Below are 15229 nucleotides of genomic sequence, written 5' to 3'. Positions count from 1 at the left end.
GTCCAATGGACCACCTTAGTGATGGCCTGCCCTTTGCCGGTAAAGTTGACCAAGGGGCCCCATCAGTGTCACAGCAGGATGTGGACAAAAGTTATGCTGGCCACGCTGTGCTCGCCCAGCGCGTTTCGAGCAGAAAACTGTTGTTTTCTTCGGCTCGACTTCTAGGCGTGACCTTTGCCTCTTTGGCAGTGGCTCACCTCATTTTGCACTGCTTTCACCTGAGAAACTCTACACCAGCTGTTGTCCCACAGGGTAGAGCGCTAGCAGCTGGCAGCCGCAATCCCTGTGCTTCGGGGTATGTTCCTGACGATGAAGCTGAAGACGACTCACGCGCTGACGAGGCCAGAGGTCAGCAGCCACTCATACAACAAGAGGACACCCCAGAGATCTACATCCGTATAGTAGGCGATGCTCAACCGCAACCGGAAAAAAACCCGGCCGTAGAGGTTGCAGTTGGAGAAGACGATCCTGGAGAAGGGACCAGTTCGCAGTGTTCGTCACAGGGAACCCAGGCAACAGACAACAGATCATGGGAAGAGGACGGTTTGCCCGAAGATATTAAGGAAAAGGTGTTGGATCTTTTTCAGCGGATGATAGAAGTTTCATTGTTGTGCAAAAACCTATTGCCGATGTTAGCTAATGGCCAGCGCTTGCGAATCACATACAATTTGGTGAGGCTGTTCTCATTGGACGTGGGCGCAATCTATTGGGTCGGCAGGGAATTAGAGCCTGTAAGAGCCAGCGTGGGTCACTCGCTCAATCACCTGATTTATTTTGCTCTTCAGCGTAGCGGCAAGGACCACAAGCAGGAAGATCGTCGCGTGGCACTTCGCCGCATGATGGAATTGATTACTGAACTTAAACAGCCCCATTATCTCAATGACGGGAATGAGCTTCCTTTGTACTTGAAAAAGCTGAATGAAGTCCTGCAAACCGCCGCCCTTACAACTAAACTTTGTTTCGGCGTTCTGAACGGGCTGCTACAGATGAAGCGAGAGTCTTACTCGAAACTGCCAGACCGAGTGGTAGACCAGCAAGCAACTGTCCTACAGGCAATGTACCATTCTCATTCTGAGCAAATCTCCAGAGACTTCATGCTTAGACGGTTTATCTTAATCTGCCAGAAGCGCAAGTCAGTGACTTTCCTCCTTACGCGTCACCACTACCAGACATACAAGGGTGTGGTTTCTGAGGTAACAGTATTGCTTCAACAAATTATCGATGCTGTCAGAAATGCTGGCGGTCTCCTGCAGCAGCAGTATAGTCTGGCCGCACCCGATCGCGTTGACGATGCTTCCATAATATACCAGATGCAGGTGGAACTACAGCGAGAGTTATTGCGCGCCAATGCTTTCGGATCGCGGAACCAGCCTGAATCTACAGTGCAGGCCGGAGCTGACTTCGCCGGCTGTGAAGCCCCGCCAGCAGTGGCATGCCCACCGTGGGAAACTGTCCAAATGCACCCGAGTGATCCTCAACTCGGCTTGCTGGAGCCAGCGACAGTCGCCAGCAGCTTTGGGAGTCAGCTTCCACAAATAAGTCAGCCGCCTCAATTTGAACGCACGGTTGGCTTTTCGGGGTTCCCCCGGAAACACCCACTAGAAGACACTATTGAAGCCATCAGCGCAAAGCGTGCGTCGCCAACTTTTCCCCAAGCAGCTTTTCTGGGTACGCCATATCTTCAACCTAGTCAAGGTCGAACTTCTGCCACGGCGCCAAAAAGCAGTACATCCTCGGGCCACAGAGCTCGACTTCGCGCAAGGTCCTTTGCTCAACAGTATCGGAGTGATTTAGTTGCCACACCTACGCATCCAGGTCTAGTTCCACCTGTACCTCAGCCCTATCCCACCTACAGCCTTTTCGGAAGCGGTGGCGTCCCGTCCTGGTTACCCTCTTCACTATTATCAAGCGTTAAGGCTCGCGTCCCTCCGCCTCTAACCCTTGATTACACATTCTGCCAACGCGTCGGTTACCCTAGCAACTACGTGATGGGTGCTCCTGGTGACACAGAAAGCAATTACCAGGAAACTGATGAAGATCAAGATCAAGAATAGTAAGGTTCACTTTTCCGTTCAAAAATGGGGGTTCCGAAACTGAGGATCCAGCGGTCGGTGGCTATTTCATGCTCTGCCAACAGGGCATTCGGCGTTCCGCTGCAAACTGGACGAAAAGGGCATGTATTGGCTATCATTCGAGTTTTGGGGAGGGCTTGTGCGGCCTTTGCTTCTTGGTGCTTTGCGCGAGGCGAGCATTACCTACTTTGCGGCTCCGTTTCTCCGTCGGTGCGCTTAGCTCCCCTCTGCTGTCCTTGCACGGGGCGTTTTCTTCCAGAAACAGGGCTTTGGAGATGGTGAGACAAGCTCCCCAATTTTTTGTTCGCGGACAGTCGCTTTTTTTTGGAGCCAGGCTATCCTCGAGTACGCGATTACATAGCCTGATGCATGATCACTGTCTTTTTGTCAACGTTGAAGCTGAAGCCGCGCGCCAACAAGGCGAAGTAACGAGTTGAATCGAAGCTTTCGTTCACCGCGGGGACGATTCAACGGAACCGGAACAATGCATTGATGGAAGATAGAGAGAAATGCCGGCATTCTGAGACTCGAATTCAAGCGAGTCGCTACAGCATCGCCTCAAGGTGAAGCGACTGCAAGAACTCGGGCAGCCTGCTGCTCTCCTTGAACAGGCGATCTTCTGCTCACCATGTAAAACGACCCGCTGCCTACTACGCACATGCGCTACATATGCAAAGAAAATGCTGTACTTCTTGGCGCAAGTTGGTGCAACGCGATGGCCGCGGGAGAAAATGCCGCCTTCACTTCTAGTTGGTAAGCTTTCCCTGGCGCTGCAGTCAGGAGCTGCTCTCAGCTTTGGCTCTTATACATTTAGAGCTTGCAGTTAGTTTTAAGGAGTTGCGGAGGGCTAGCTGAGCAGACCCAACGCCTCCAAATATGTAGACCGAAGGAACAACGAAGATCAGGAGAGTCTACACAAGCAGCTCATGCTAAATTTGTAGCTACGAGACTTATTCTTTTTAGACAGAAAGGCTAAGCAAGAGACGAAGGCCTTACGTTTTTGTGCAAATTTCTTCTTACCAGCATTGTCCATAGCTTTCCATCATGGTGAGCACTTTCTGGACTAGCAAGTGCCAGCCCTTGCTTGCGTGAACACCGTACCTTTATTGTCAGGTCGCAAGCGCCTACATTTTTTTATACCCATCGCCTTGCTAGCAAGGACTTAGGCTGGTCATTCTGTCTTAATGCCGCCTGCTCCACAGATTGAAGCCTTTTTCCATCTCTCTCGCTTGGTTAGGCAAGACTTCGTTGGATATCTGTGCATCTCTGAAGGAACCTTAGCAGTTTAGTGTCTGTTGAATGGATCTGCATTTCAGCACTACTCAAATACGAGGAAACGTTGCCGAAGTGATTCAAAACCTCAACAGGCTATGTCATATTTAAAGAGGAGCGGCTCGCTCTTAACAGTCTTTGGCTGTAAAGTTCTCACACTCCCTCTGCTTAGTGGATTTGCCCTGAACAAAGATGAGGAAATGGGGAAACGTAGGGAAATGGACCACATCAGACTACATTGTGCTGGCAGTCGGTATTACATGTAGAAGGTGGCTAGTCCACTTTCCTTTATTTTCTCTGGAATTGCTTTCTGCCCAGTGTGCTTTCTGCGGAAATCTAACAGCAGTGGAAACTGGTATATCCCACCACGCTGTCAGTGAGGCTTCTGTTCCCGAATACTTTTTTCGGAATTGAAGGCACTATCGACCTTTTTTCTCCAGAGTGGACTCTTGCACGTGAAAGCAGCTTAGCATGTCTATCCCATTGCCCCCTCAGACAATCAAAGCTAAGAGTTGCTTGGTGGGGTTAGCAATATACCACAAGGGGATCTATTCAATCTGTACTTAATCACGTGCGAGAGCACTGAACACCCTTACCTTGTTTGCGCGGCTGTCCTTTGTCATAAAAGAAGTATGTGGATCAAAAAACTTGGCTAGCCGCTCCAACTTGCTGAGAGAAACCCTGAGTGCAAATCGGGGTTTACTTCAACTCTTGCTTTGTAACTATCCGAGTCCCGTGCGCCTTTACCCCTCAACGCTGCTGTTGTAAGCAGTTTTCTGGCAGCTGCAGGAGCCGGCGCCGTGGCCGCAGCGCGATCGCCACCGCTCATTTACGAGGGAAGCTGCACAGCTCTTCGGTGCAGGAGCTTGTGCTCTTTGGAACCCTCCAAGATCTCTCCTTGAGAAGCTTTACGGCAATTTCTGGTGGCCTGGGACTCCAGCATCTGCGGCCCGCAAGCACGGCCCAGCTGTGGAAAGCAACAAAAAAAGAAAAGAGCCGTTTTCCGGCCTTTTCCTTTGTTTGCTTTCTCGGCGGCCTCGGCTCTCCCCTTTTTGCAACGGCCGGTGAGGGCTTTCGGGCAAATCTCATGTATTCTATGGTTTTAGCTCCAGCCTTGCGCCATTTCGGGCCGATGGGTTTCAGTTTCCAAAGGGATCTGCACACTAGAGGCTTTCAACTTAGCCCTGTGGCTCTTTTCGTTCCTTCCCTTTACTCGGTTCTAGTCCGTTCTTGCAATTCCCACTTTACCTTTTTGCAGGGTGCAGGACCTCCTGTGAGAACGCCGCATAAAAGCGTGCCTATGGCGCTCCCGAGAGATGCCCAGTGCGGCAGAACTGCATCAAGGCAGCTGCAGAGCTGTAGCAGAAATGCAGCAGCGCTGCCGCAAGGCTGCAGCGGGGCTGCAGCAGTCATGTAGCAAGGCTGCAGCAGGGCTGCAGCTGATGCTTCTCAAGGGCACCATAAACAGGCCCCAGCAGCCCCCTTTCTGATAATCATTGCTCCTTTTCATGAGGCATGATTCGGCCTTTGAAGATGTTTGGAGAATCTCAAAGTGTTTCCAACCTTTTGCTTCTTGTTACCCCCCGAAACGCTGTCTCGAAAGCCCCGAGACTTTTCGCAGCAGTCCCACTTACACTTGTTCAGCAGCTTGGAGGTGGCTGCAGCAATGCTGCTGCTTCCAGAGGCTTGGGCTGAAGCTCTAGGGCCCCTCTTTGCATGAAGTCTTGGCAGCTCCTACACAGCATTTCGGGTTGCTCTTTGGCGATTTTCGGACATTTTCTGTCATTTCTGGCGCCTTTTGTATAGATACTTTTGCTGGGGGCCAGTGCTTTGCTAGGAGCTTCTGAAATCCATTTGCTAAGGAGGCAAATAAGCCATTGCTTCCGAAATCCCAGGGCTGCTAACTACAACACGCTGGCCGCAAGGCAAAGCGTGGGGCAGTCAAAACACTCCAGTGCAGCTTTTCCTTGGGACGCAGCAGGGCAGTGTGGCTGCTGCGCAGGTGTTTAATTGTTCTTTCTTCTTTTGCCAAAAGTAATGCATAACTTGATGGGGCAGACTTTTCCAGGAAATCTTCGGATTAGTAAAAACGAAGAAGACGGGACTGCGGCTCTGCGCAGTGGCTGAGAGAGTTCAGGAAATGCGAAATGCAAATGGTTCCCAGAGCTGCTGCAGCCGTTCAGGAAATGCGAAATGCAAATGGTTCCCAGAGCTGCTGCAGCCGCCAAGGAGCACATAACAAGCAGCAAGGTGGCCACTCTGTGGCTAACTTGCACTTTAAATGTGTCAAGAACGTTTAGTAAGTTTCATAAGCTCTCGAGCACGCAAGCTCCGCAGCGCTGCAGCAGCACTACAGAAGCTGCAGCAAACGCTGCAGATGCTGCGCTGCCGTCCATGATCTGAAGTCTTTTTGCTAGTTCTTGTTCCTCTCCACCTCATTTTCATTCCATTTCCACTTGATTGTCAATCAACAGAGGCATGCCAGAGACAGAAAAATAGAATTGGCGCGAATCCCAAACAGCAAATCTCCGGGCGCTGCGCTTGCCGGCACAGACCAGCAGCATTGCAGCTGCTGCTGCTGCAGCCGAGAGGCCTCCATAAGGCCTAGCTGGATTCCCCCGCGCCGCTAGCTGAAACTGCAGCAGCGCTAGCTGCAGCTGCAGCAGCGCTAGCTGCAGCTGCAGCAGCGCTGGCGCAGCTGCAGCGGAGCTAGCTGCAGCTGCAGCAGCTCTGGCGCAGCTGCAACAGCGCTTGCTGCAACTGCAACAACGCTAGCTGCAGCTGCAGCAGCGGCTAGTGCAGGGTAACAGATAGATACAAATAGTCATGAATGTGGGGAGTAATATGCTGCAACAGAAGGCAACTTCGGCAGCAAAGTCTCAAGTTGCGCTAAACCCTAAAAGGGAGGTAATAGTCCCTAAAATTCTCAGCAGTTGCTGGCGCTGCGCCCCGCAACAAACCCTAAACTCGCGAGCAAACAAAGAAAAAGAAGACCAAATAAACAACGAAAAGTTGAAAAAAAAACTTAATTGTTTGCCTGTGACCGAAGACCTCAAGGCAGTAAACAAGGCCATTGGCTGCAAGTGCCCCCGGCGAGTCCCGCGGACGCTCTTTCGGTTCCCAGGGCTTACCGTAAACCCTAAACCCTAAACCCTAAACCCTTAGGCGCTGCCCTGCAGTTGGGGCTGCAAGAGTTCGCATGCATCATCTAGCTGCACAAATATGTCTCTTGATATTGCGTCACTTAGAAGAAGACCATCGGGAGCCAGCAACGCCAAGCGACAGCCCAGCTGCGCTCCCCCTTTGCTGCTGCTGCTGCTGCTGCTGCTGCTGCTGCTGCTGCTGCTGCTGCTGCTGACTGGGGTGCTGCGACTCTTTAAGAATCTGAGCAGCCGCGTTGTCTTTGAAAGTATTCTTGCGTCTGAGTCGTCGGGGTGTATCCGCAGCTGCCACCTTCCCTGTACACCCGAGCCCAGCGGCTCAAGGCCCTCTGCTGCCAGCTCATTTTGAAAAGAAATGCATGCATCATGGAAGCTGCAGCAGGAATCAGTTGTGGGGCTGCTGCTGCTGCTGTGAAGGTCAGCTTCGCTGCCTGGGTGTACGTACACTTGAATGTCGGCTACTCCCGGACGCCGTAGGAACGCAGCAGCACCAAGCAGCACTGACGGCAGCAGCTGCTGCAGCAGCAGCAGCACCCCGCTTCCATCTCCTGTGGCTGCTGTGGCATTCGCTGCATTTCGCGCTGCTGCAGCAGCTGGTAGCTGCTGCCCCTCGCTGTCAGCAAAAACTGTTATGCAGCGCAGCAGCTGGTCAAGTGGAGCTTTTCTTCGCGCCAACAGCAGCAGCAGGCCCTGAACGGCGTTTTCACAAAACAGCTGGTCCTTTTTTGCTGCTGCTGCTGCTGCTGCTGCTGCATCTGAGAGTTCCAGGAGATGCAGCAAATCAATCCCATTTGAAGTTCGCAGGCCCAGCATTACCAGTTCCTGTATTCGGGTGTATGCCCACTGCGTGAGACTTGCTGCGCCTTCTTCTTCTCCAGAGTGCCTTGAGGGGGCCCCCGCTTTTGACCCTTTCTGGGGGGCCCCTGAGCCTTCTTGGGGGCCCCCCACCTCTAGCACCTTTGGGGGGCCCCCTGAGCCTTCTTGGGGGGCCCCCTGCACGAATGCTTTGTAAGCAGCGAGACTGAAAGTTAGCAAAGTAGCATGCAGCTGGGGCCCACGGCAATAAGGGTGGAACATTACAAAATGAAGAATTAAAAACAATTAAATAAATTAAAATGTTTAACATTTACTTGTTTTTCAAATCAAATGTACCTTTTGGGGTTGGTTCGCCTGCTGCCTCGGACGAAAGAAGAAGCACCAAGACCAAAAGCAAAGACAGTCCCGCCTCCCCAGTAGAGCTGCGAGTGCACGCAGCGGGAGCAGCAGCTGCAGCTGCTGCTGCTGCTGCTGCTGCTGCTGTCGCTGCTGTTGCTGCTGTTGCTGCCGTTGGCGCTGCTGCTAAGCTCCTGCTGCTGCCCCCAGGCAGCTGCACCTCCGCCTGAAGGCACTCACAAAGCTAATGCCGTGCAGGTAAGCAGATAAAGCTCTTCAGAACCTGCTGCTGCTGCAGCTTCCGCTGCTGCAGTTGGTGCTGCTGCTGCTACATTTGCTGCTGCTGCCGCTGCAGGTAGAAACTGCACTGGACCAGCTGCAGCGCTGCACTGCAGCTGCTGCTGCCTGCGAAGCGCAGCAGCCACCAGCAGCTGCAGCACCGCCATCGGCAGCAAACGCAGCAGCATCCGCAGCAGACGGAATCAGAGTGCTGCTTCTGCTGCTGCTGCTGCAGCACCCCAAGCCCTTGGGCTTGAGGCACATGCGCAGCAAAGATAAATAAAAGAAAAACAAAGTTGTTTCTTGATTTGAAACTGCTGCATCAGAGACCCACCAGCAGCAGTTTTGGCCCCTGGGGTGTACAGACACCTCCGGGCAAAAGAGGAAACCTCGTAATGTTCATAACCCAACTTCTCCAGAAGTCTGCACACATGGAGACTCTAAACCCTAAACCTCAAACCCTAATTTGTAAACCCTAAACCCTAGAACATCTCTTTGAAAGGGAGAGAGACTCACTTAGAGGCTGCTGCAAGAGCAGCAGCAGCAGAATCCGCATCGGGAAGGCCTTTGGGCGGGCGCTGGTGGAAGCGAGAGCCTTCCTCTAGCTGAAGACAGAAACATGGACGCGCTGCTGCTGCTGTTGCTGCTGCTGCTGTTGCTGCTGCTGCTGTTGCTGCTGCTGCTGCTGGTCGTGCTACAGCGGCTGCTCTTCCTAACAGTGCTGCTGCGGCTGTGGCTGCCACTGCTTTCTCTGTCTTGCTGCAGCCAGTGCTGCCATTGCTGCTGTTCATTACTGCTTCGCTGCTTCAGCGGCTGCTGCAGCAGCAGCAGCAGCTGCTGCTGCTGCAGGAACTGCACCTCACTTGGAGCTCATAAAGGGAAATGTGACCAACAGGAAGACTAGCGAGGATCTGCAAGTCCCTGAGCAGCTGCTGAGGTGTCTGTACACTGAAAATCAGATCCACAGAGGTCCGGGGCAGCAGCTTGAAGGCGCGCAGCAGCCGCAGCGCATGCAGGCTGTCACGGACGTGGCTAGGCGCTCGTTTGCTGCTGCTGCTGCCGCTGCTGCTGCTGCTGCTGCTGCTGCTGCTGCTGCTGGGGCTCGCGATGCTGGCGGGAAGCCTGCCTAGCACCTTCAGAGTTGGTTCGTGGAGTGTCTGTACACCCAAAGAGAAGCGATTCACCCCCACCGACAGGTACGCCTGTAGCCGCTCTGCGTCTAGTGTACCTGCAGCAGCAGCAGCAGCAGCAGCAGCAGCAGCAGCAGCAAATAGCAACAGTTGCAAGGCAGCAATTTTTGGCTGTCCCTGCATCAATACCGGGCACCTAGCAGCGTCGTGCTGCAGCACAGCAGCGCCAGCCCCGTGTTGACTTTGTCAGCAGCAGCAGCAGCAGCAGCAGCAAATGCTGGAAAGAATATATTCACTAGACGCAAGCTGCAGGAGAAGCATTTGCATTTGAGTCACCTGGGTATATCTCAATAGACACCTCTGGCTCCTGCGCGCACCTTATCTGCGGCTGCTGCTGCTGCTGCTGCTGCTGCTGCTGCTGCTGCTGCTGCTGCTGTGGATGCCGTAAGTGCCTCGCTTCACCCTGAACAGGCTGCTGCAGCTGCTGCAGGGCGTCCCGTAGATGCTGCTGCTGCTGCAGCAGCCGCTGCAGCTCTGCCTCAAAGGCCTTAATCTGCTGCAGCAGCTGCTGCAGCATTTCCGGAGGCATCAGCGACGGCGTCCCCCCTCCAAAGTAAACACTGCGCAGCAACCGCTTGCCAGGTGCTGCTGCTGCTGCTGCTGCAGAAGCACCAGCAACAGCTTCTGCGTCTGCTGCTGGAGCAGCAGCAACAGCAGCTGCTGCACCTGCTGCTGCAGCTGCTGCGGAGCTCGCTACACTGCAGCTAGCTGCGCCGTTGAGGGCTGCCGTTGGAAGCAACGCCTGCAGCAGCAGCTCCTTCGCATCGGCGAGCAGCAGGTTTCCTTGCTGCTGCTGTTCCTGCTGCTGCTTTCCCCATTGCTCTGGGTCCTGCTGCTGCTGACCTTGCTGCTGCTCCTGCTGCTGCTGCTGCAGCTGCTGCAGCAGCTGCTGCAGCTGCTGCACGCGGCGTTTATGCACCTGTAGAAAAGCTCCGAACTCGGCTGCCATCTCCTGCTGCAGCAACGGGAGGTACTGTGCTGCTGCTGCTGCTGCTGCTGCTTTGCTGCTGCTCGGCAGCAGCGCGATCGGGAAGGCACAAAAATGACACCGGCGCAAACAGAACGGCAGGTGTATGTACACCCCGAAGGTATTTTTATCGGCGAGCTCTACGCTCTTGCTGCTGCTGCTGCTGCTGCTGCTGCTGCTGCTGCTGCTGTCGTAGATGTGGCTGCGGCTGGTTGGTTCGTAGCTCCTGTTGCTGTTACTGGCCTGAGTGTTAGCAGCGCTCGTTTCACACTCACTTTTTGCCGCTACGTGCAGCTTTCGCAGCTTTTGCTGCTGCTGCTGCTGCTGCTGTTGCTGCTGTCGCTGCTGCTGCTGCAGCCCCCGACATACTCCGATAGGTGACGGGAGAGCAGCGGAGACCTGCTGGCCGTTGGGGCAAGCTTGAGCCAATGCTGCTGCTGCAGTTGCTGCTGCAGCAAGCCTCCCACAGCGCCGCTGCTGCTTGTGCAGCAGCAGGTGATGCAGCCTCTGGGCGCCGCAGCAATACGCCATGGGGGGCCCCCTGGGGCCCCCTCCCCTTTTGTAAACTGCAGCAAGCATTGAGGGCTCTTTGGGGGGCCCCCCTGCAGCTCTAGGCAGCAGCACAGATACGGAGAGTGGCAGCAAAGACAAACACGCAAACCCCAAAACCCAAAAGGACAGGGGCCCCCCAACAGAGGGCCCCCCTTTCCAGGGGGCCCCCAAGGGCCCCTCTCCCTTCCAAGGGGCCCCCAGGGGGGCCCTCGACTTCAAAGGGGCCCCCAAGGGGCCAGAACCCTTCCAGGGGGCCCCCAAGGGGGGCCCCCCGGGCACTGGTGGGTAGCGCGGGGGCCCCTGGGGGGGAAAGTGTCTCATTTGGCAGCCCTGAGGCTCCCGAAACTTGAAAATTTGGAAGTATATTTGTCATTAAATGTCAAAAAATGCATTTGGATTAATTAATTTCATTAAAAAGTGTTCAAATGACCCAACAAGGCCCTCCGAGCTGGCAGATCTGACCTGGGTGACCTCCCCCCCTCCCAAGGTCACCTCTTCGTTGTTAACAATTTAATTCAATTATTTTAATTTATGAATTAAATCTTATGCTGCAAAACTCCCGCATTTAAAAAGTACTTCCCTAAACAAATCCTTTTATGCTTATGTTCATTTTAGCCCGCGACGCCGGGGGCCCCCCACGCTGCCACAACCTTGGGGGCCCCCCGGGGCCCCCGGGGCCCCCGGGGCCCCTGGAAGCTTTGGAGGCGATGGGGGCCCTGGGGGCCCCCCTGGGGCCCCTGAGGGTCCTGGGAGGTCCCTGGGGGACCTGTGGGGCCCCCTGTGGGGCCCTGTGGGGCCCTGTGGAGCAATGGGGACCCTGGGGGCCCTGGGGATCTTGGGGGGCCCCCCAGGTCCCGACAGCTGTAGACTCTAGCAGCGGTAGGGGCTTGAGGGCTGCAGCCCGTGACGCAGCAGCAAGGGTTTAGGGTTTAGGGTTTAGGGTTTAGGGCTTATCCCCACGAACGTAACTGCAGCGCTTCAGACGCTGTAAAAACACATGGAAAGTGCTGAGGGTTAAGTGTTTAGGGTTTAGGGTTTGACAATGACTACTCCCAGGCTGGGGGCCCCAGGGCCTCTTGCTCCCTCTGGGGGCCCCTCTGGGGGCCCCCTGAGTCCCCAGTGGGCCTCAGGGGGCCCCCCGAGGGAGCTGGAGGCCCTCGGGATGTACAATTTGGATTAAAGTTTTGGCATTTTGAATCAAATGCATTATTTTGTTTGTTTGTAGAATGAAATTGAGCCTGTCGGGGCTCAAAAGGGAGAAAACAGGAAAAGAAATGAAAGTGCTGCTGCTTTTCCTTGTGGGGCTGCAGCAGAAAGTGCGGGCGCTGGGGTGTACAGACAGCTCTGCTGCAGCAGACCAGCCAGTGGTCCACTGGTCCACTGCCACGGCATTTCATTTAAAGATGAAGTTGAACTTATTTATATGTTATTTTGGGGAATTTGAAGTGGAGAAAACAAATCCCAAAGCTGCTGCTTCAATTAAATCTTTTTAAATTTAAAAAAGCAAAAAAAGGCATTTTAAATTAAACAAATTTTAACAAAAATGGTTTTTTTTCGGCCCTCTCTGCAGCTCGTTGTGCTGCTACCATTTGCTTCTTCTTTTTCTGTCTTTTGGCTTTTGTTTTGTTTCTTATTTTTCTTTTTATTTCCTTTTCTCTTTTTGTTTTGTCTTTTATTTTATTTCTTCTTTTTCTTATTTTTATTTCTTTTCCTCTTATTTTCTTTTTCTCTTAATTACCTTTCTTTTTTTATTTCCTTTCCTATTCTCTCTCCCTGGCTTTTTGTTTCTTATCTCTCTTTATTTATTTCTTTTTAACTTCAACTTTTTTCTTTCTTTCTTTTTTCTCTTTCGTTTATTTGCTCCTTTTCCACCTCAAGTGCCAATTGTTCAAAAGATTTAAAAACACTTTTAAATATTTTTTTTTCAAAAAAAAGAAAGTGCGAAATTATATATATATATATATAATATAAAGTTTGCTGCAGCTGCTGCCTCACCCCAAGGGAGATGACGCAGCAGCAGCAGCGCTGCAGCAGCAGCGCTGCAGCAGGAGTGCTGCAGCAGCAGCTGCAGCAACACCGGCCTCTGGGGAGGGTTGGAGTTGCTCTGGGCTGCTGCTGCAGCAGCAGCAGCAGACATGGCAGCATCAGCAAAAGGTATGGCAGCAGCAGCAGCAAAGGGCAGGGCAGCAGCAGCAGCAGTGGCAGAAGATAGGGCAGAAACAGGAGCAGCAGAAGGCACGGAAGCAGCAGCAGCAGCAGCAGCAGCAGCAGCAAAATCAGAGACCCTCTGCGTGGCTTTAAGCAGCCGAGGGGTGGGCCACCGCGCTGCTGCTGCTGGCGCAGTTTGGCTGCAAGTCTTTGCTGCTTCGCACTGCAGCAACAGCAGCAAACTTGCAGATGCTTCGCACTGCAGCAACAGCAGCAAACTTGCAGATGCTTTGCACTGCAGCAACAGCAGCAAACTTGCAGATGCTTCGCACTGCAGCAACAGCAGCAAACTTGCAGAAAGGACCAGACCAGTGGTCACCCTGCAGCCTGAGAGCTGCTGCCTTGTTTGCAGCAGGGAGCTGTCGGCTTCGAACGGAATTTGCACATTTCAAACTTGAACTGGGCAGCTCAGCGAGAGTTAGGGAGAGCCTGGTGGCTCATTATAGTCTAATTTAAAGAAATAAAGATAATTAAAAGTTGAAAAAAGAAAAAAAATTGCAATTTTCAACTCCATTTCGTCGGTGGACTCAAAGGTGAGCGGTGACGCACAGCCCGGCGCAGCGAGAGGCGCTGCGCGCTGAGACATGGCTTTGAATGCCAAATTCGTCGAGAAAAATAAAACAAAAAGAGAAATTCAATTTTTAAATTATTATTTAAGTGGCGCTGCGTCTTCTGTCGGCTGGCTCGAGGCGGGCGTTGAGCGGGCTGGGGTGTACAGACACCTGCGGCTTCTCAGCCGCCGCCGCCGGCTCGCCTCGAAGCCGCTTCGTCTCACTTTTGTCATTTTTGAAATTAAAATCACTTTAATATTTAACTGAACTGCTGCAGCCGACAAACTTGCTGCTGCATGCACAGAAGCCAGCGCGAATAGGGCTGAGCGGGGGCCCCCAGCCGACACCAGCGCCAGCACAACTCATTTAGGGGGCCCCCGAGATCTGTGCTCTCGGCTGCAGCTTTTAATTCATGTTGTTTGTGTCTGTGTCCCTTTTTAATGGCCCCAACATCCGCTGCAGCAGCAGCAGCAGCAGCAGCAGCAGCAAGACCATCCCGCCGCCAACCCTTTTGCCAGCTGCAGCAGCAGCAGCGCACCCTCAAAACAGCTGCCTCTCAGCAGCACCTGCACCTCAGTGACTTTTGAGGAGGGCGTGTTGGCCCAAGACGCCGCCGTGCCCAGCAGCAGCAGCAGCAGCAGCAGCAGCAGCAGCAGCAGCAGCGGGACTCACCGCAACAAGAGCAGCAGCAGCGGGAAGAGCAGCAGCAGCAGGACTCGCGACAGCAACAGCAGTAGAAGCAGCAGCAGCACCGGATCTCGCAGCAGCAGCAGCACCACGATCCGCAGGCGCAACTGCAGGACGACCAGCAGCAGCAGCAGCAGCAGCAGCAGCAGAACTGGCAGCAGCAGCAGCAGCAGCAGCAGCAGTTTCCTTGTTTGGGATGGCGCACCGCCGCGGGCTGCGCCCAGTTGCACGCAGCAGGTTCTCGGGGGCCCCTGGGGGCCCCGGGGGCCCCCGAAACTGTCTGAGCTTTTGAACTGAAGCTCTCCAATCTGCTGCTGCTGCTGCTGCTGCTGCTGCTGCTGCTGCTGCTGCTGCTGCAGTTTAGAAGATGGTTGGCTCCTCAGGGGCCCACGGCAAAAGCATTGTTTGCTGCTGGGGGGCTTTATTAATAGGGTGGGAAATAAACTTTGAAAAATAAATTAAATAAATTTGAATTTAAAAGAATTAAATTAAAATAAAATGAAAAAAGTAAATTTAAATTCAAAATTCGCATTTAATTCACCAAATTGTTTTCTTTTTTTTTCTTTTTTTTCAATTTTGGATCTTTTTTTGTCGTTTTTTCTCCTCTTTGCATCAATTACAACGAACTTTAATTAAATCTTTTCAGTTTTCCATTAATTGCATTTTATTTCTTTTTTATTTCTTTTTTATTTCTTTTTTATTTCTTTTTTATTTCTTTTTTTTTCTTTTTTTATTTTTTCTTCAGGCCCGACTACCGCATGGCTGCTGTCACTCTTTTTCTCATAATTGTTCCTTCCGCTTTCTACCAGGCCTTCACTGCGCCCGTCAGTCAAAATTTTTAAATCTTTTTTTCTTTTTTTCTTTTTTTCTTTTTGGAATCTTTTTGATCTTTTTGGATCTTTTTGAAGCTTTTGAATCTTTTTGAATTCTTTTTGTCCTTTTTGTCTTTTTATTCGGCTTTATTTGGCTTTATTTGGCTTTATTTGGCTTTATTTGGATTTATTTTTGTTTTTTTTGTTTTTTTTGTTTTTTCGTATTTTCTGTTTGTTTATTTGCCTCTTTTGTTCCTTTTTGTTTCTTTTTATTTCCTTTTAGTTCTTTTTAATTCTTTTTAGTTCCTTTTGGTTCTTTTTGTTTT

At 52.4% G+C, this 15229-nt stretch overlaps 3 protein-coding genes across 3 annotated transcripts; 2 read left to right on the top strand and 1 right to left on the bottom strand.

The window, feature by feature from the left end:
- Window positions 1-5: 5 nt before the first annotated feature.
- On the top strand, window positions 6-2054 carry ENH_00071280 (hypothetical protein, conserved; the record flags this gene model as incomplete). The annotated part of the gene is made up of 1 exon (XM_013582556.1): window positions 6-2054. The coding sequence occupies one exon, from the start codon at window positions 6-8 to the stop codon at window positions 2052-2054; it is 2049 nt and encodes a 682-aa protein (XP_013438010.1).
- Window positions 2055-6505: 4451 nt separating this feature from the next.
- Window positions 6506-10966, bottom strand: ENH_00071270 (radical SAM domain containing protein, putative; the record flags this gene model as incomplete). Its single annotated transcript, XM_013582555.1, is given in 6 exon segments — window positions 6506-7526; window positions 7658-7883; window positions 8271-8359; window positions 8562-8788; window positions 8800-9164; window positions 9403-10966. The coding sequence occupies 6 exon segments, from the start codon at window positions 10964-10966 to the stop codon at window positions 6506-6508; spliced, it is 3492 nt and encodes a 1163-aa protein (XP_013438009.1).
- A 1814-nt stretch (window positions 10967-12780) lies between these two features.
- On the top strand, window positions 12781-14388 carry ENH_00071260 (hypothetical protein; the record flags this gene model as incomplete). The annotated part of the gene is made up of 2 exons (XM_013582554.1): window positions 12781-13164; window positions 13867-14388. The coding sequence occupies 2 exons, from the start codon at window positions 12781-12783 to the stop codon at window positions 14386-14388; spliced, it is 906 nt and encodes a 301-aa protein (XP_013438008.1).
- Window positions 14389-15229: the final 841 nt, after the last annotated feature.

The sequence above is a fragment of the Eimeria necatrix genome, genomic scaffold, assembly GCF_000499385.1.
Source record: "Eimeria necatrix Houghton genomic scaffold, Enh_scaff69, whole genome shotgun sequence".
NCBI lineage: Eukaryota > Apicomplexa > Conoidasida > Eucoccidiorida > Eimeriidae > Eimeria > Eimeria necatrix.
The sequence above is the reverse complement of the archived record's forward strand: the minus strand, read 5'-3'. Positions and strand labels throughout refer to the sequence as shown.